General features: G+C 47.4%; 1 protein-coding gene across 4 annotated transcripts in view; it reads left to right on the forward strand.

Moving 5' to 3' along the window:
• The first annotated feature begins 1,317 nt into the window (after window positions 1–1,317).
• Window positions 1,318–19,801, forward strand: part of LOC115402770 (myosin light chain kinase, smooth muscle-like) — a 28,085-nt gene continuing 9,601 nt past the window's right edge. Inside the window, exons 1-14 of one of the 4 annotated variants that reach the window (XM_030111308.1) lie at window positions 1,318–1,490; window positions 2,294–2,432; window positions 3,155–3,362; window positions 3,452–3,497; window positions 3,614–3,761; window positions 3,843–4,044; window positions 7,025–7,138; window positions 7,827–8,024; window positions 8,374–8,575; window positions 8,703–8,747; window positions 9,098–9,160; window positions 10,367–11,316; window positions 12,862–12,978; window positions 16,736–16,795. In XM_030111308.1, the coding sequence (XP_029967168.1) occupies window positions 2,295–2,432; window positions 3,155–3,362; window positions 3,452–3,497; window positions 3,614–3,761; window positions 3,843–4,044; window positions 7,025–7,138; window positions 7,827–8,024; window positions 8,374–8,575; window positions 8,703–8,747; window positions 9,098–9,160; window positions 10,367–11,316; window positions 12,862–12,978; window positions 16,736–16,795 (2,491 nt within the window). In that variant the 5' untranslated portion in view covers window positions 1,318–1,490; window position 2,294. Of the gene's footprint in view, window positions 1,491–2,293; window positions 2,433–3,154; window positions 3,363–3,451; window positions 3,498–3,613; window positions 3,762–3,842; window positions 4,045–5,241; window positions 5,795–7,024; window positions 7,139–7,826; window positions 8,025–8,373; window positions 8,576–8,702; window positions 8,748–9,097; window positions 9,161–10,366; window positions 11,317–12,861; window positions 12,979–16,735; window positions 16,796–19,801 lie in introns of those variants that run through there. The other 3 variants (XM_030111307.1, XM_030111310.1, XM_030111309.1) reach the window with 3 other exon arrangements.

Below are 19,801 nucleotides of genomic sequence, written 5' to 3' on the forward strand. Positions count from 1 at the left end.
CACTGAGTTTGTGTGGGTTTCGTGTCCAGGTGAACCTGTCCTCACCTGTCCTTAAAAACAAAAACTAATTTATCTAGATTTAGATTTTCTTTGAATATTGGATATGGCTGGTTAATTACATAAATACATCAAGTAAATATGTTTTTTTTTGTTTGTTTGTTTTAGTTTATTAAAAGCCCATGTGGTAGGAATCAGCCAATAGGAGCAGCTCGTGCATTCGCCTTTGAACTTGCCGCTTCCTGTTAATGAGAGCTTTTTTCTGACGAGCCGAACTTATAAACACCAATAAACATGGAGCACTTTTTGCTAAAAAGTCTGCTCATGGAAATAGCGAACAGCAGGGGAAATAACCTCAACTTCACAACAGCCGATGTCTGGTTTTCTTATCACTTCTACGGTAAGCACAGGGTTTTGCCTGTTTGCTGGTTGATATCCAGATTGTGACTCTCTCTGCTTAGCTCTATTTTAACATCCCATCAGAGCTGCTGAACGAAATATTTATTTTCCTTTTTTTTTTTTTTTTTAAACAACTGGCAGCATGAGTTTGGTGGTCAAGCAAAACTGATTTGTCTGTTCGTCCCTGTTAATGACAGTTTGTGTTATAATTTACATTCAGTGGTGTGTTTAAGTTGTAAAACTTTCATATTTATCACTTTGGCTGAATTATCTCGTGTATTGAAGTCTTTTACTGTATGTGCGCGATTACTATGTGCACGGTGAAGGTGCACACATATTGTTGGTTTACAGTGGAAAGTAAAGTATAGATCCTGAAATGAGCCTGTCCTCCCCTGTCCTCACCTGTCCTCACCTGTCCAGATGGACATGTCCTCACCTGTCCTCACAGTTAGCTCTTACTTGCTCCTGCACTCAGCTACTCTCAACAGGACCTAAGCAGTGTAGAAGGTGGATGAATTGATGAATCGATGAACTGATGGATGGAGAAGAGCGCATGTAGTGTTCATGTTTGGCCAGCAGGTGGAGCCAGGTGGAGCCACAAAAACACAGTCTCAGGCAATTTCCTCCTCCTCCTCCTCCTCCTCCTTCTTCCACTATTCAAAGAAGAGAGGGATACAGGACAAGGTTTTTTTTTTTCTTCCAGAGTACAGGAAGGGGGGGAGGAGCAAGAGGGAGGAGGAAGAGCGTGAGGAGGAGGAGGAGGAGGAGTTCTCCTCTGAATGTGCTGATTATTCAGGTGAAGCTGAAAAACACAAAACCTCTCAGTTGGAGGCAGCTTTAATTCTGAGGAGCTACACTGGGGAGGAAGAGAGGAGGTTGAGAGAGGAGTCAGAGAGGAGTGAAGGAGGAGGTATAGAGAGGATTCTGAGAAGTTATATAGAGAAGAGGCAGAGAGGAGTCAGAAAGAGGAGTTAGAGAGAGGAGGTATAGAGAACAGGTGAGAGGAGTCGCAGAGAGGAGAGTACCAAGAGGAGTCATCGAGAGAGGAGCTGGGATTCTGAGCTGCCGCCTCCTCCCCTGCCAGGTGAGGACAGGTGTGTTGGTTTTGTCTCTCCTGGTGTCTCATGGGAAAAGTCATTCTGTGAACATCCAGCAGCAGTCGAGCACATTTACTCAAGCATTGAAGGATTGTTGTCATTGGGTTGAATAAAATCAAGCAATAGGATTTTTTTTTTTTTTTTTAATTGACTCAACCCTGGAAAACCAACAGTTACAAACTCACCAAAAATCTGTCAGAAGGTTTTGTGAAGCTCGGGCCCTTGGTGCAGTGTGATGCTCAGTCCTGCAGTGTGAAGCTCGGTCTTGCAGTTTGACACTCGGTCCATTTGGTGCAGTGTTTAGCTTGGTCATTTGGTGCATCATGAAGCTCTGTCCTGCAGTGTAAAGCTTGGGGGAGGATATGGGAATTGCACGTTGGGATGTTTGTTTAACGCTTCAGCAGTGAGCAGGAATCTGTTGTGATTACTGGGGCATGCTGGGGAACCTGTGATCGCTCCTTTCTTCTCCTCCAGATGCCAAGCTACATTTTGAATCCCTGCTCCAAAGAGGGAATCAAACATCTGTCCATAACAAGCACAGCATGACTCCTGCCTCATATGTTTACATGCATAGAGCTGAGCGATCAGGAACCTGCTAAAAACCAGACTAAAGCCTGTTTAAAACCAGACAGACTGACAAAGTAACCCAACAGCCCCGTGTTTGTGATCTTCTGTTTTGTGAGGATCTGCTAAAATTTTCCAGAGAGAAATCAGAGCTGAATCGATGTGAAACCGATGTTACACACAGAGCGAGTTGCTGGATCATTCCATGTAATCTGATTGGTCGTATTGATTGACAGAATGGCTTCACCTCCCTCCTTCATCACCTCTGTGGTCAATGCCCCGCCAATTGGATGCAGTTGTGAACCCCCGGCCTTCATCCGGCCCCCCCGGAACGCCACAACGATCCTCGGAGGAGAAGCCCGGCTGGACGGGAAGGTCAGACGCGCACACACACACACACACACACACACACACACACACACACACACACACACACACACACACACACACACACACACACACACACACACACACATACACACACACACACACACACACACACACACACACACACACACACACACACACACACACACACACTCTATCCTCATCTGCTCCAGTCTGTCTTCATCTGCTCTAATCTCTTCTCATCTGGTCTCATTTTGCTCATTTGTGGTCTTATGTGATTGGATCTAATGTAATCTGATCTGATCTGGTCTGAGTTGTTCCAGTCTGCTGTCGTCTCCTTATCTATTCAGATGTCCGTTGCATGAAAGAAGGATTCATTCATCCTGGATTAATGACTGAGCCAGGCTCAACGAGTCCAAAGCAGGAGGGTTCAGCCTTAACCGGTTGCACAAAAGACCAAGTCAGGATGAAAACACACGGATTCATCAAGCCAGGATCAGCAATCACACGCGATTCCTTAAAAAGACCTTCGCAATCGATCACAGAAAAACAACCAGAGCACTGCTCTTCTCTCCACTGGAACAGGAAGTCCTCATGGAGCCCCCCACCCCCATAGCCTAGATTAGGCTGAATCAGTCTTTTATTCTGAATTGATTAATCCTGTTTACATGCAACAGGTCTGGTCTGGATCTCTGGTCTTGGTGGAAGGTGTCTGTTCTGGGTTTTGATCCCTGCTCTGTGACTTTCAGGTGCGTGGGCTTCCTGAGCCGCAGGTCACATGGTACAGAGAAGGCCGGGCTGTGATTGGTGGGGAGCGCTGCAGTGTGGAGCGAGGTGGGCGTGGCCTCTTCAGCCTCGTGGTGGACCGAGTCACAGCAGAGGACCTGGGCCAGTACACATGTCGGGCATCCAATCAGGCAGGGACTCGACAGGTCACCGTGGAGATCGTGCTCGCAGGTAGGACACCTGGGACATCACCACGATGCATTCAGGTGGAGTCCTGTAAACTTCAGCTTCTCCTCCCACCGTGTTCTCTCCGCCCACAGAAGATTCTGGGAGGAGTGACGTCCTGTCCTCCTGCAGGAGAGCAAGGTGAGCTTTCAGCATCTCCACAGCTCCCCCTGGTGGTCAGAAGAGGTGCCGCTCCTCTCACCACAACACAGAAATGGCATGCTGTGATCACTGGACTCCGTTTCTCAAAATCCCAGGGACTCACACTGCAGGACCAGCATGTGGAGTGAAAGTCCGCCGAAGTTCATCTCCAGACCGAGCCGAGTGCTGGCGGAGCCGGGTGGGACGGCCAAGTTTTCCACTAAAGCCACCGGACGCCCTCCACCACGGGTCACATGGTACAAGGTGGGCGGGGCTTTTGTCTAAGAGGACGCTTCTTCACATGGTTCGAGCACCTCTCAACACGTTACTTCCCATGTGCCTCAGGGGGAGGCGGAGCTTCGATCCTGTGGGCGTGTGCGTGTGTATGAGCGCCACAGCCTCCACATCCTGGAGATCAGCGACGTGCGAGCGGACGATGAAGGCCGCTACACGTGTTCGCTCGTGAACGGAGCCGGGACGGCGGCGGCCAGTGCCGAGCTCAAGGTCCAGGGTGGCCCGGCCAATCAGAGTCCGGGAAAGCAGAGCGGTCAGTCGGCCGCTGAACACGACCGAACGCAGTGTGACAATGTCGCAAACCCGGTCTGAGATGGATTCATTAGGCAGGTTCTGAATCGAGTTCTCAGTCCAGTTCTAGTACTGTTCTACATTCCGTTCAGTAAGCAGACAGGATCCTCCTCTAAAACAGGACATTCCATCACAAACAGGAATGAAAGTGATCCAGATTCTAATATGGTGAAACAAGAATCTTCAACCTGAAACAGGCTGCAAAACCGACCTGAAACTACTGGAAAATTCAGACTCAAGGTTCAAACCTGCTGTGCAGACCTGCAGCGTGTGTGTGTGTGTGTGTGTGTGTGTGTGTGTGTGTGTGTGTGTGTGTGTGTGTGTGTGAGTGAGTGTGTGTTGGACTGATCCCTCCAGCAGGGGGAAGCACACGCTGAGGATTCCATTTGTTGGCTCAAACTTGATTTGAAGCTAACAGGGGTCTAACAGAGGCACACAGGAGCAGTTACCACACACACACACACACACACACACACACACACACACACACACACACACACACACACACACACACACACACACACAGGCACGTCAGACTTAGACGTCAGACTCATACCAGAGAAAGATTAGTTTCAAACAGTTTCTTGGATCTGTTGCTGACTAGTCCTCCTCAACATCTCGACTAGTTTTCAACATTTCTTTGGGACGAAGCTCAACCAGCGCTGAAAAACTCTTTAACTGAATTTATACCAGTCTTGGACAAGTGCAGGACTAGTTTTCTTGAGATTGTACAACATAGATGAAATAGTTTTGAATTTGTTTTGGATTCATCCTGGACTAGTTTTTAATGTAATTTGGATGAGTGAGGGAATAGTTTTGGACGAGCGTTCAGCATATTGTCACCCAGTTCTTGTTTTTTTTTTTTTTTTTTTGCCTTCTGATGTTGTTCAGAAATTTTCCGGATGAGTTCCTATAAAATACACACACACAGACACAGACACAGACACACACACATACACACAACCCAGACGTGAATGTTTCAGTTGATTCAACAGACAGAGTTTTTACAGTGTGGGGTCTCTGTGAACAGATCCTTATAAAGACAAAACACGTAGCTGAAACACACACACAGAGACACTCTCACACACACACACACACACACACACACACACACACACACACACACACAGAAACACAGAGAAATGCTGAAGCCGACCCAACAAGGGCATGCCGAGGCAGAGGCAGTCCACGGGGCTGGAGTCCATCATGCCGGGGAAACTCCTCACAAAGTCCCCAAATTTAGAGCCTGAAACCTTCCTCTGCTCTTAAAGCGAACACACACCAGTGCACACACACACGCACACACACGCACACACATGCACAGCAAATTCTAACAGTTACTGACTGGTTATCAGCAAGCCTAATGTACATTATCTTTGATTTTCAGAGCCTCATTTCTCATCAGTGTTTTGAAAAGGTTCTAAATTATGTCTTGAAGCTTGAATTTAGAATGTGGTTCAGTTCAAAACATCTGTGTTCATCAACAATGTGTTCACAGGTCATATGTATGTATGCATGTTCATCAGGAACTCCTCAGTGTTGATAAATTCCTCTTGTTCTTCATCTCCATGCTTGAGCTCTCTCAGGATCGTTTCCCTTCAGACACGCCTCCAATCAACCAAATATGGCAGCAGCAACAGGCCTCTTTCTAAATATTGATTTCTTCCTCACCTTTCATCGAAAGCAGGAACTCCTCTCAAACTCAAATCCTGGTACTTGTCAGCGAGGTTTAAGTAAACCAGAAAATCTTGTTTGGTACATTTAATGTTGGGAAAACAAACAAAAGGTTAAATGCAGCCTGGAATATGGGACCCACAGCAGTTCATTCAGTCGGCTCAGAGCAGAGATCAGCAGCAGAAAATAAGGAAAAAAAATCAAGTGGTTTGACGTTAAAGTGGGACCAGAATTCTCAGAGTGGACAGGATCTGGACTGGATGAGCTCTGGGACAGCTTCAACCGGTAAATCCAACATAGGGTAGAACTCACAGAAGGAACCATTCATATTTTTTTTGGTATAAACCAAACAAAACCACCAAGCGAGAATTCTACCGCTACACCACCAATGAATTCTGGACAGAACCTGGAAGAACCTAGCAGAACCCAGCAGACCCCATAGATCCCAGCTGAACCCACAGAACACCTTATGTCACGATCTTGGTCCTAGTCTTGCTTCTGGTCTTGACCTGGGTCTGGATCCTGGATTTATTCCTGGTCTTGATATTGGTCCTGATGTCTGTTTTAACCTCTTTGGTCCTGTTTTATTTTGTGCCTCAGTCTTGGTCCTAGTATTAGTCCCTGTCTTAGTCTTGGTCCTGATTTATGTCCTGGTCCTGGTCTTAGTCTTGGTCCTGGTATTAATTCTGTCTTGGTCCTTGTCTTAGTCCTGGTCTTAGTCAAGGTAATATTCTTGGTCTTGATCCTAGTTTTGGCCTTTGCCCCAGTCACAGTCCTGGTATTGGTCTTGATCCTGGTCTTGGTCTTGGTCTTGGTCTTGGTCTTGGTCTTGGTCTTGGTCATGGTTTTAGTCCTGGTCCTGTTCCTGGTTTTGCTCATGGTTTCCAATAAACAGGGTGAATTCCCTGATGGATTAGAATAATGTTGAGTATTTCAGACGGTGCAGAGAAGGATCTTCTATGAGAATGTGTCACGTGATGATTTCATTCACCTGAAGCTTCGGAGGCCTCGAAACCTCTGAAGAAAGACTGAAGAGTTCTGAACAAAGGCGTCACTCTGGGCTCCGTACTGGGTCCTTCCACTTTCTTTTCTGGTTAACAGGTCATTCACTTTACATGTGGAACAATGATGATGATGATGATGATGATGATGATGATGATGATGATGATGATGATGATGGAATACACTCTGTGTCAGGCAGGATGACAAAATACATCTGAAACATAAGATATGGAGTTCTGACCCTCATCTTCTGCTTCTGCTGACAGAGGTTACAGAGGTCAAAGAGGTCAAAGAGGCGAAAGCTCCGCAATTTATAAGTGGTCTGAAGGACATGAGGGTGATGGACGGCAATAGAGTCACCATGACGGTGGAGCTTAGAGGTACAACAACTAAGTTTGTGTGTGTGTGTGTGTGTGTGTGTGTGTGTGTGTGTGTGTGTGTGTGTGTGTGTGTCTGTGTCTGTGTGTGTGTGTTTGTGCATGCACATGCCTTTCTATGGCTGTGAGTACCAGGTCCTGGCAGAACACCAACGTTTCAAGGTCATTTAACATTGTGAGAACATTTTTCCCGATCCTCACAATGTAAAATGACTTTTTTGGGGGTTAAGACTTGATTTCTGGGTTGGGGTTAGAATTTGCCTTAGGTTATGTTTCGGGTGTGGGTTGGGGTTTGGAACTTATTTTTGGTGGTTAAGGTTAGGGTAAGGGGCAAGGAAATGCATTATGCCAATGAATGTCCTCACAACAATAGAAAGACAAACAGACAAACGTGTGTGTGTGTGTGTGTGTGTGTGTGTGTGTGTGTGTGTGTGTGTGTGTGTGTGTGTGTTTGTGTGTGGTATTTCCTCTCTGATCTCGAGGGAGATGGTGGACATGAGGACAGATTTCTTCTTGCTGAGTCTAGTCTCTTCATTTCCTGTGTTTGCATGTGTGTGTGTGTGTGTGTGTGTGTGTGTGTGTGTTTGTGTGTACATCCACAATTAATATCTCCATGAGAGTTTCAAAAGGTGTCAACATCACAATCATGTTAAAGACAAAAAAACAATTTCTTCCTCCTCCTCCTCTTCAGGCATCCCTCCTCCTCAGGTGGTTTGGCTCCATGATGGGGAGGAAGTGAAGGAGTCGGAGGACTTCCAGCTGCTCCGGGAGGAGAACCGATGCAGCTTGCTGATCCAGGAGGTGTTTCCTGAAGACACAGGGACCTACGTGTGTCGAGCTTGGAACGAGCATGGAGAGGATCAGACCCAGGCCCGGCTCACTGTGGAAGGTACCAGAGGCAGAGACGCAGGACATTCTCACCTGCAGGACGGTCCTCAGATGATGAGACACATCAGGATGTCTCACATCAGCCTGTGTCCTTGTCACACTCTGTCAATCTGTCTCACTCTCTCACAGGTTTAAACCCAATCTTATTCTGTGGGAGTTCTGCTGCTCTTCAGATCGATGTTGATAACCAAGCACAGGAACAATGCTGATTTTCCAAACATTCATTGAATTATTGTCGCGATGTGTTTTCACATCCTCTCGAAAAGTTCTCATAGATCTTGATTCTTGTTGGAGACTCAGTGAGAAGAAGTTTCGGAGAATACGAAACAGACCTCTGACTCTGTTTCCAGAGCCGCCACACGGAGTCCAGCCCTGGTTCATCACTCGACCCAAAGAGGTGAGCGCTGCGGTGGGACAGCATGTCCTGCTGTCCTGTGCTGTGGCCGGAGACCCCTTCCCCCGCTTCAGCTGGAGCCGGCTGGGCCGACCTCTGACCTCCGGAGCAGACTACCAGGTTCTGCAGAAGGACGAGGTGGTGTCTCTGCTCATCAGGTCAGCAGTAGACCACCGCACACTGTCCCAGAACACCACACACCACCCACACTGTCCCAGAACACCACACACCACCCACACTGTCCCTCGTGTCACGATTTGATTCTCAGCTTGTTTCCTCCTGCAGAAGAGTGAAGATGCATCATGCTGGGGAATACCTGATCAGCCTGAGGTGACACAAACACACACACACACACACACACACACACACACACACACACACACACACACACACAAATAATCCAGTGGTATACAGCACGGAGCAGCTTGTGGGACTAAACATTGGCCCCTCCCCCACACATAATCCATCCATCTATCATCTCTAATCCATCCCCTCACTTCCTGTCCGACCCAGCTGGACCGGCCCAAATGCTTTCCTCTCGAGGTCTCAGACTGGAAACTGACCTCTGAAATCATCTGTCTCGTTCCCGCCTGACACATCAAAGCACTTCAGGCCACGTTTTCAAGCCATCCTCCTCCCCATCCCCATGTCCAGTCTGGTCACTGAGTGTCTGTCTGCAGGAACTCTGTTGGTGAGTGCAGCTCTGCAGCCTGGCTGACTGTCAGTGAAAAACACCTAGACAGGTGAGTCACCTCCTGCAGCCAGAGGCTCCACAGGGTCCAGAGGTTTTAGGGAATCCAGAGGGTTCAGAAGGTTCAAGTGGTCCAGAGGGTTCAGTGGATCCAGAGGCTCCAGAGAGTTCAAGTGATCCAGGGGTTTTGGAGGGGGTTCATCGGCTTCAGGGGCCCCAGAGGGTCCAGAGGGTTCAGGGGTTCCAGACTGTGTTGCTCTCTGGCCTTATGAAGTTACAGCATAAACTTCAGTGTCATCAGCGAATAAAGACACTGAACACTTTGGTGAAAGTCTAAAGTTTGAAGGGCTGGGGAACCTGAAAACACACGTAGAACGTAGAACACACTCACTTCCTGTCCGTTTTACTCTTGAGTTTTTCCTGTTCTAGAAATCTTATTTTCATCATTTCTTTAAAACCAATTAAAAGTTTATCTTTGTACAATCAGTTTATATACTGATTTTCTCGTTCTTTACATTTTTAAATTTAGAACTTTCTTCTGGTAACTTAGAAATGGATTAAAAGTGCTATGTGGATATGAGCGTAGCAATCAGGCCCACATATGGGACTGCAGGTGGAGGTGGGTCAGCAGGTCGAGATGGGGCTGCAGGTGGAGAGGGATCAGAGGTGGAGATGGGTCCACAGGTTGAGGCGGGACTACAGGTGGAGGTGGTCAGTCCGCTCCTCCTCTTTGGGACGGATCACAGATGTTCATGTTTTGCTCTGAAATGTCCTGAAGCTGATTTAATCTGCTGCTGTTTTTCTGACCAATGAGAGGAGGAGCGTTAGGAGCAGGGGGAAGAGGAGCATTAGGTGGAGGATGAGTAGCAAGAGGAGGAGAAAGAGGAGCAGGAGGACGACGAGGAGGAGGAGGAGGAGGAGGAGGAGGAGGAGGGGCAGGAGGACCAAGAGGAGAGAGAGCAGGAGTGTGAGGAGTTGCCTGAGGGGAAGAGGAGCAGGAGGAGTCTGGCTTCTATTTGTTTACATTTGTGTGTGTTCAGGCCATTCGTAGCCATATAAGGACGTCTGAGTCACTTGTGATGTAACATGAACAGTTTGGGTCGAGGTCCTCCCCCACCTCCCCCCTCCTCCACCTCCTCCTCCTGCTCCCCCCAGCTGTGAGGGGGCGGGGCCTGTTGATCCAGAGGGGCTTTAACCGGCTGTGTTTACTCCCTGTCTCTCTCTTTGGCTCCATCTGTCTCTGTGCTCGCTCGTCCAGCTCACCGGCCTCAGGACGACGTAGAGGAGGAGGAGGAGGAGGAGGAGGAGGAGGAGGAGGAGCAGCAGGAGGAACAGCTGGGTGGACTGCAGAACCCAGAGGAGGTGACACAGAGCGAGGAGTTGGAGGAGGAGGAGGCGGTTGCTGTGGTGAAGTCAGTCGGCAGGATTCTGACCCGGAGCAGAACCGGCAGCTCCTGCACCTGCAAAAGGAGGCGCATCAGGAGGAGCAGGAGGAGAAGGAGCACCGGGGCCGTGCCGCCGCTCCTCGAGGACTCCTCCGACACTGCGTGGACACTCGAGCGTGCGGGGAGCAGGAGCTGCGACAGAGGGAGGTGCAGCAGCTCGACTTCCGCTCGCTGCTGAGACGCCAACTTCTCCACGCCAAGACCTCCTGCACCGAGGAGGAGCAGCAGCAGGAGCCGCAGGAGGAGGAGCGCCACCGCCACCTCATGGATTTTAAGGCCAACCTGAAAGGCGTCCGGCCCAAGCCGGAGGAAAAGTCCAACTCCTCGCAGCAGGTGGACTTCCGCAGCGTGCTGGGAAAAAAGGGCGGCTCCGCTGGTGGGGGCGACGGGAACAAGGCGGGCGCCGCCGCCGATGGAACCAAGGGGAGCACCGACTTCCGCTCCCTGCTCACCAACAAGAAGAAACCTCAGGGCCCCGAGAAGAACGGCGAGAAGAACGGCGAGAAGACAGCGGTCAACAACTGTGTGGATGGAGGAAACAACGAGAAGAAGACCACCACCGCTGGGGGTGGAGGAGGAGGAGGAGGAGGAGCGGCCGGAACGCCGCCGGAGTTCGTGGAGAAGCTGAGTGACGTGACGGTGCTGGACGGACAGCAGCTCCACCTGCAGTGCCGCCTCAACACCTCCTCTGACGTCACCGTGACCTGGACGCTGGACGGCAAAGTCATCAAGCCCTCCAAGTTCATCGTCCTGTCCTACCAAGGTCAGAGGTCGCGTGCACGCACGCACGCACACACACACACACACACACACACACACACACACACACACACACCTCCTGGTTCTCTCCTCCTGCTTCTCCTCCTGCTTCTCTGCAGTAACACAACTGTTGATGCATTTCAGAGGATTCAGACTATTAATAGAAGTCAGACATGAAACAATAGAACAGCAGCACAGAGAGAAGCACAGCGGGACGGTATGTTAATGTGAGAACAGATCACTTTACACATACACACATGCATGCACACACACACACACACACACACACACATACATACATACATGCACACATGCAGTGTACTTGTTCAGTCGGTGAGTCAGTCCATCACTCAGGATTACCTGATTCCAAAACCACATCATCATTAAGCAAAAAGTAGCGATGGTCTAAATCAGCTCATGTTCCCGATTATTCACAATAATGAGAAGAGTCGACATCAAAGCTTCAAAAAGCGATGTTGCGATAAACGCCGGGCCGCCACAAGCCAGTTCTACCTGTCAAAGTCGGAAGGATGGTTCCGCCCTGCTTTCACTGTACGGAGGTTTCTGTCCTCCCTGAGCTGGCCTGAGGACACCTGTGACACCGTTTGACAGGTGTACCGGCCCACCTGTCCCTGGAGTCAGTCCAACACTCAGTCATTTATTTAGTTGTTCCGTCGGTCGGTCAGTCTGTCGCCATTTATTCAGTCAGCCAATCATTTTTTTTCGTCAGCCATTCAGCCAGTCATTCATTGATTCAGTAATATGTTCAGTGAGTCATTCAGTAAATTCTTTATTCAATCAGTCAGTCAGTCTTTTTTTATTTCGTCAGTCACTCAGTCATTTATTTGGTCAGTCGGTCACGCAGGCACTCTCTCTCTCTGTCCTGGTACTGAGGATGTGGGTCAGTCTCAGTCTCAGTCTTTCTCTTATTCGGTCTTGGATGGATTAAGTTTGTCCTGGCTTCCTCTTGGTGGACTTTCGAATCCTGTTTGTTTCAGAAAAATGTTTCTTCTTTCATGACCTCTACAGTGAACTTTGCTTGGACTGAACTGTAGAAACCAGAACCAGTACCATAGTCTGTCCTTCAGAACTTGTAGGTCCATGTTCCAGACTCCCTCTCTTCATGTGGTCCAAACTGAAGCTGGATCAGGACTCTGGAACCATGGCTGCTGGTTCGGACTGGGTCTTGGGCCTGGTTGTGAGTGGGCTAGAGGCCCACTGCAGCTGCTGGGGCAGGTCATGGGTTCTGGTCTGGGCCCGTGTGGATGTCCTGCAGTAGGTGGAGCGGTGGCGGCTCGGTGGATCAGTGGATGGATTTACTGTGAGATTCAGTTTCACTTCAGCTGTTTGTTTGTCTTATTGTTTATAGCCAGCAGCTGTCAGACACTCAGATAAACCTGCTGCAGGTCGGAACACTGTTCCACAGACCGCGCTGACCTCCGGGGGGAGGGGGGAGGGGAGGGGGGGCATGAACAGGAGGAGGAAGAGGGGAAATAGCAGGAGGAAGTTCAAGCTGATCCTGAAGTTGTTGTGCTGTGTTGTGTTGCAGGAGGCCTGTGTTCTCTGAACATCAACAAAGCTCTGCCGGAAGATGAAGGACAGTATAAATGTCGAGCTGAGAACTCTGCAGGACAAGCCGAGTGCAGCTGCATGGTCCTGGTCGATGGTAAGAAGTGTGCGTGCGTGTGTGTGCGTACGTGTGTACGTGTGTTAAACACCTCTAACCCAGATGATAACACTGATTCTGTGTGGCTGTTTATTGAAATCTTGATTAGATAAATTTTCAAAAAAATTTGTAAAATTGATGAAAATGTCAAAAATGATGAATCACACTGTCAGAGGATGAGAAGTGAAAAAATTACACCATCAGAAGATCAAAGAGTCAAAACTGGAAAAAAATAATGACAATGTCAAAGGGTGAAAACTACACCATCAGAGCATCAGAGAGTTAGAACTAGAAAATGACACAGACGGTCAAAACTGAAAAACTACACCATCAGAATATCACAGATCCAAAACGGAAAAAAAACAAACAACAACACTGCCAGAGGGTCAAAACTAAAGAAAAAATAACACCATCAGCGGGCCAAAACTACACCGCCAGAAAATCACTGGGTCAAAACGGAAAAAGCCACAGTCAGAAGGTCAAAACGATTCCGTCAGAGTAAAAACTGTAAAAAAAACAAAAAAAACATGGGAGGGTGAAAACTACAAGTTTGCAATGCGGGAAAATTCCAAGCAACGCATAAAGAATAATTTCCCAGGTTGTTCACTGGGTGTCTCGGATCAAACACCACCCTGACAGCTGTGATGTAGCCGTGAAAGCTAGCTGCTTTGTCTCTAGGCTGAAGCAGCGTCAGCATCACAGCCACACTGACGTGCGCTGAACTGCACTGACGTGCACGCCCAAGGCTGCAGAAATGTCCAGATACATGCGAACAGAGCTCAAACCTGACGAGATGGTCGATGCACGTTTCAAGGTCACGGTAAAGATGGCACCTGTTGAAGTTTCTTCACGCTGAAGCAACAGCAACCATCTGGAGAGGGTGTTCTACCGTCACGGGACGGAGTGGGCCTGGATGTGGCCTCTGAGGTCTTCCAGGTGAAATCAGCCATCTCGGTCCTCCAGTGCTAGTGCTTCTGCTTCCTCACATTCACATTTGTTTTCTTTCACCACTCAAATCCCTGCTCCACCTTTCTGGGACTTCATCAGTAATAAGCGGTTGGATGGCTAACATGGCCTCAGGTTACAGACTCATGATGTGCAGAGAGCCCCCACCCCCACTACATCCTTCCTGTCATTACGATGGACACAAACAGTTGTTTTTATCGAAGATCTCCAGGCGCTGAGTTGTTCCTGGAAGCCGGTGAGACACCGTCCTCTCAGAGTCCAACACATTTCATTGACTTTCTATTCAATTTTATTTATACAGCTGCAAATATAACTTGGTCATCTAAAGGCTCACAGAGAAAAAAAACAGTCATTCACCATGAACAAGTATAGGAGGTGAAAAGGAAAAAGCCCTACAGAACCAGAAGGAGACTTTCTGCAGAACCAGACTCAGAGAAGGAGACTTTCTGCTGTTCCAGTTGGAGGTTCGAGACCAGACATAGACAATGGTTCTTGATGTTTGCATCATTTCTCTCTCTGGTGTTTTGGACCAGATCTAGGTTCTAAGACATAATCCTGTGGAACTCCATGTTTAACTTTAGTCTGAGCTGAATAGTGAGTAACATGAAGGAACCTGTCTAATCAATACGATCCAGATCAGTTTAGTGCTGAATGTTTAATCCAGACTATCTGTTCCAGTCTCTGCAGTAGGCCCACTGAGCAAAGACACGTCCTAAAGACGTCGTCAACGTCGTTTTTACATGTCCAATTTCAGCCCCATGAAGGTGCAAGCTCTAACAGAGGACTTGTTTTTCCCACATCCACCAAACGTCGAGTATTGTCATCCAAAGGACCTCTAATGTGGTCATTATGGACATCTTTTAAATGTGAAATGTAGTATCATTTTTACAGTTTTATTTAGCACTTTTATTTTCAGTAAAAAAAAGTCACTTTTTTTTTTCTCACTCAAAGTTCGTTTCAATTGTATTATTCATTCTCTCCGTAATTAGTGGTAAGCTACAGCTACCCTGGGGCAGACTGACAGAAGCAGGGCTGCCAATCAGCCCCTTCGACTTCCACACTGCCTCCACGCAGGCTTCCTGGTGTTCTCTCATAGCCTCCCATCTCAGTACTGACCAGGTCTTACCCCACGCAGCTTCCAACAGCTGACAGGCATCTTCAAGGCAGCATCTGGCTAAGAATGTTTGTTTTCTAGAGTAAACCAAAGAATTAACCGCACTTCTCTCCTAGTAGGGAGAACTTTCTTGTAAGTTATCATTACTCCTGGACACAAAATAAACATAACTTGGATGTTTGTGTCTGCTTTGTGTCTGTTTTAACTGTCCACCTTTTTTCAAGTGAGCTGAACTTTTTTTTTAACTCATATTAACTAATCATGTTGACTTTTGTCACGAATTAAAATTAAAATTAGGTTCATTAAATATGTCATTTTCCCGCTCCTGTCTTTGATGTCTGCATGAAAAAAATGACCAAATCAAATGTCTGAATCATGAAATGCATATCCACATCCTAGTGGGGTCACGGTTAGACATGTGAATAGCGGTCCCAGTTTGCGTGTTGTGTAGATGTCCGTGGTTGGTCTGATCTTGGACTGACAAACACAATATGGACATGGTCTGATAAATAGGATCAGTGTAGCACTGAGACCGGACAGAGACCAGTCCTTTGTCTGAGTCCATGAGAAGATCATGAGGAACTTTGAGCAGAGCTGTCTCTGTGCTGTGATGAGCTCTAGAACCTGACTGAACAGACTCTCAGAGGTGGTTTGGACAGAAATGTTCTCGTAGCTCATTGAAACAACTTTTTTAAGATTTTAGGAATGAAGGGAAGGATGGATATTGACCTGGAACTTCTTCAAGCAGCTGGATGAAGAAGAGCTTTAATAAGAAAAACCTCAAGTACCTGAAGGAACAGAGCCTCTACTGAAGAGAAGATACTCTGACCCAGTACTGATCAGTAATCAGGGGAAAAAGTCTTGAAATAGTCTGGTGGATTGGATCTGACAGACATGTTGATTTAGACGAAGAACTTGTACAGTTCTGTAGGATATCAATGTGAGGCAGATGAAATTAAGCATCTTTCTTGTCTGTTCATGAAGTAAAGGCAGTGTTGAGGCTCTCACTGTCATAAGAAAGAATGCTGGAGGACGATCCATCATGCACAGAAATGTCTGCTGCGTTTTACAGTCTGCGTTCATGAGGTTCAGAGAGACACTTAGGATTTCTGGATCAGTTCTGCTTTTAATGATGGCAGATTATTTGACTGTATATCTTGGAACAGAAGCTCTTTTAAACAAACAGAGCCTCTGATTGGTCGACAGAGTGGATACCTGGACAACTCAGTCCGCTGGGTTCAGAGGTGTTAACATAGCAGCATGTCATCAGCATATAAAATGTCTGATCGCAGTTGGATGCTGCTTCGCCTCAGCCGCATGGGCACCGAACACAAGGCAGTGGGTTTCACAAAGGTCTTCAGAGCGTCCTTTCCTTGTTTGGAGGACTTTGGAGCTGCAGGAGGAGCAGGCCATAAAAACTCTGCCTAAACAAGGAGAGGAGTAGGCTAGCACAACGTGATGTGACGGGAGGAACAGATGGGATGTTTCTGGAGGGGTTCCTGGTTTCCTCTAAAACACAATGAAGAGATCTGATAGTCTTAAGTGTGAGAGGAAAAGCTCAAATATGAAGCCAGAAGCAGAAATCCTCAGCATGTTTATCAGTTTATATTCACATGTTCAATCTCTGTCTCTCTCTCCCTCCCTCTCCCTCCCTCTGTCGTTCCCTCTCTCCGGCAGATCCAACAGAAAACTCTTCAGCGGACAAAAAGTCCAAGAAGGCGACTCCGACCTCTGAGAGTGAGTTTCCAAAATATGCAGCAGCAGCCTCCTTCCTTTTGTCCCAATAAGGAGCTTCAGGCTGGGATCAGTGGTTAACACACACACACACACACACACACACACACACACACACACACACACACACACACACACACACGCACACACACACTAACACACACACATCGTGCTGGCTTCTATTTTAAAGCCTCTCTGTGTATGGTTGGAAGCATCACTCCGTACATCACTGTCACATTTCCTGTTGTACTGCTGAGCAGCGAGCCGTCCTCTGCACATGAGGACCACATTTCCCATCAGCCCCTCTGCCCTCCAAACACACATGCACACATATACTCCACACTAAACCACCCTGGAAAGAGCACAGAAATCCAAACCTCATGAAAATCTGTGCAAAAACATTTAATTGAATTGTTTCTTCACAGGCACTCTCTGACTTGTTAGTTTGGTTTAGAACTTTACTCTGAATGATGAGCTTTTTTGGAATTGTACTCAGATTGGTTATTTTACCAGCTTTCTCATTGGTTAGTTAGTATGTTTAACGGTAGTTTGATTAGTTTCTGATTGGTTGTTTTTTTTGTAAATACTCTCTGATTGGTTCGTGTAGTTTGTAAATGCACTCTGATGTTTTAGTTTAGCTTTCAGTTGCACTCTGATTTGTTCGTATAGTTTGAAATTGCACTCTGATTGGTTATTCCCATTTGTATCTGCAGTTGGATTGATTTGTCCCACATCAGTCAGTGATTATTGATTCCTCTGGCACACACACACACACACACACACACACAAACACACACTATGGAGGTGACATATTCGATGTCTCAGGGTTCATGAGCGAGACAACTTCTGTTGATCATTGTAGTCTGAGTACTACTTCCTCCTTTGAGGAAAAGTGACTGTGTGGTTGCTCTGTCGTCTGAAGCTCTGCAGCTTATTTCACTCTCATTTTGGAGAAAACATCTCGTGATCTTCAGTTTCCTCCTCAGTCTGTCGGAATAAATCACAATCTGCAGGAACCATTTCCTGCTGCTCAGGAACTATTTATAGGATGTCCATATACGGTCACCAGAGACGCTCTCAGTCTGTCTCACATTCTTCTTCTGCTGCTGCTGGAAAACACAGAATGCCTCCTGAATGTCTCCACGCTCATCTTCAAATCACAGACAAACAGGTCCCAGCTTTTAGACTCAACGGCTCAAACTAGCCGTCCTCGTGGATTCCTTCGTTTTTTTTAATCAGTCCCACGTTTTCAATATGTGGATTTCAGTTTTGCTCCAGGAGCCTTTGAGTTGCAGTAGAAACAGTTCCATGGGTTTTCTAGCACTTGCTCCAGTCTGGAAGCTGTTGAGGTAGATTAAAAAGGCTCTGAAAAAGAAGTGGAGGTACGTCAGTAGAAACATCTTTGACGAGGTTCCAGGAGGTTGTAGAGGTCATGAAAGCCTCGTTTCCTGTGCAGGATGCGCCGGTATAGGATGATTCAGAACGGTATAGGTTTGCAAAAACCTAACCACATCCAAATCTGTGTTACGTCTTAACTGCAGGGAGCACGGTTGGAATGTAGGTGGGGTTGTGACCAGCTGCATGATGATGGATGTACATGACGTCATTACATAATGGTAAACGTGGGGCTGCACTCCAGCTGTCATGGTCCATCACTCTCTGGTAGTCCTGGTTCTTCAATCTCCAGTAGTCATGGTCCTTCACTCTCTTGTTGTCTTGGCCCTTCACTTTCTGGTAGTCCTGGTCCCTCACTCTGATAATCATGGTCCTTCACTGTCTGGTAGTCTTGGTTCTTCACTTCTGATAGTCCTTGTCCTTCAATTTCTGGTAGTTGTGGTCCTTCACTCTCTTGTTGTTGTGGTCCCTCACTCTGATAATCATGGTCCATCACTCTCTGGTAGTCCTGGTCCATCACTCTCTGGTAGTCCTGGTCCATCACTCTCTGGTAGTCCTGGTCCTTCACTCTCCAGCTGTTGCTCTTCACCAGCACTGTTCAGCCCTCAAGTGAAGCCATGAGCCTCCATTCTCTGTGATACAGTTTGGAAAGCTTTCTCATTCTGAAGATTGTCCAAACTCCTCCTCTCCTGTTATGCAGAAGAGCATCTGCATGTCGATGTGGTGCACCAATATCTATAAATGTAAAAAAAAAAAAAAAAGCAAATACAAAAAAATCATAAAAACAAGATAATAAAAAAAAAACTAGTGTGTGCATAGTGGTGTATCCAACCAACAACAGAAGGTTTATACAGTTGATGAGCTCTTTAAACGTGGCGCGTCTGTTGAGAGTGATGATGCTTACTGCCAATCAGCTGATGGCAATGCTGCCGCTCCTCCTTATGGCCACCATTCTGATGTGTCAGGTATCGCAATTCAGGGTTCCCGAAAAAGTGGTAATGGTTGGGAACAGTTCTTGCGGTACTATCCACAATTTTAGTCAGTGGAAATGCGCGACAACCCGTACTGACGCAAACTGCGCAGTAGAAACGAGGCTTAAGAAGAATCGGCATCAGGTGTTGAAATGCACAGATGGTACAAGGAGCAGGGGGATTTTTTGAGAGGCCGTTCTGCCTCGCCCCACTTTCCCAGCGCAAGGGGACCAGTATCGCCGGTGAAACAGGATTAGTGTTGTAGCACCACACTGCAAAGACCATGCATTACCAAGCTCTCACTGAGCGCTGCTGAGAGCACGAAAGAGCCCGGTAATTTGCAGCGCAGCGATCTCTGACCGGGCTTTACCGTGCTCTCGGCAGCACACATGAAATCCCGGCTCGCTCTTGCTTCGACTGATGGTGCATTCCAGTTGCACACAAATGTCAGAATCTCTAAGCTCCAAGTCAGAATTCCAATCCCCCATGGAGTCGGATCTCCGACTCATAAAATCAGATTAATCTCACCAGCCCGACATAAGAATTCACGCTATCTGCTACTTACGTAAATAGTAGTTGGATGTTTTGTTGTATGTCTGTAAGGCTGTGAAGCTCTGGGGACACTGAACTTTAAGGTCAGTGC

This window comes from Salarias fasciatus, chromosome 16 (assembly GCF_902148845.1).
Source record: "Salarias fasciatus chromosome 16, fSalaFa1.1, whole genome shotgun sequence".
NCBI lineage: Eukaryota > Metazoa > Chordata > Actinopteri > Blenniiformes > Blenniidae > Salarias > Salarias fasciatus.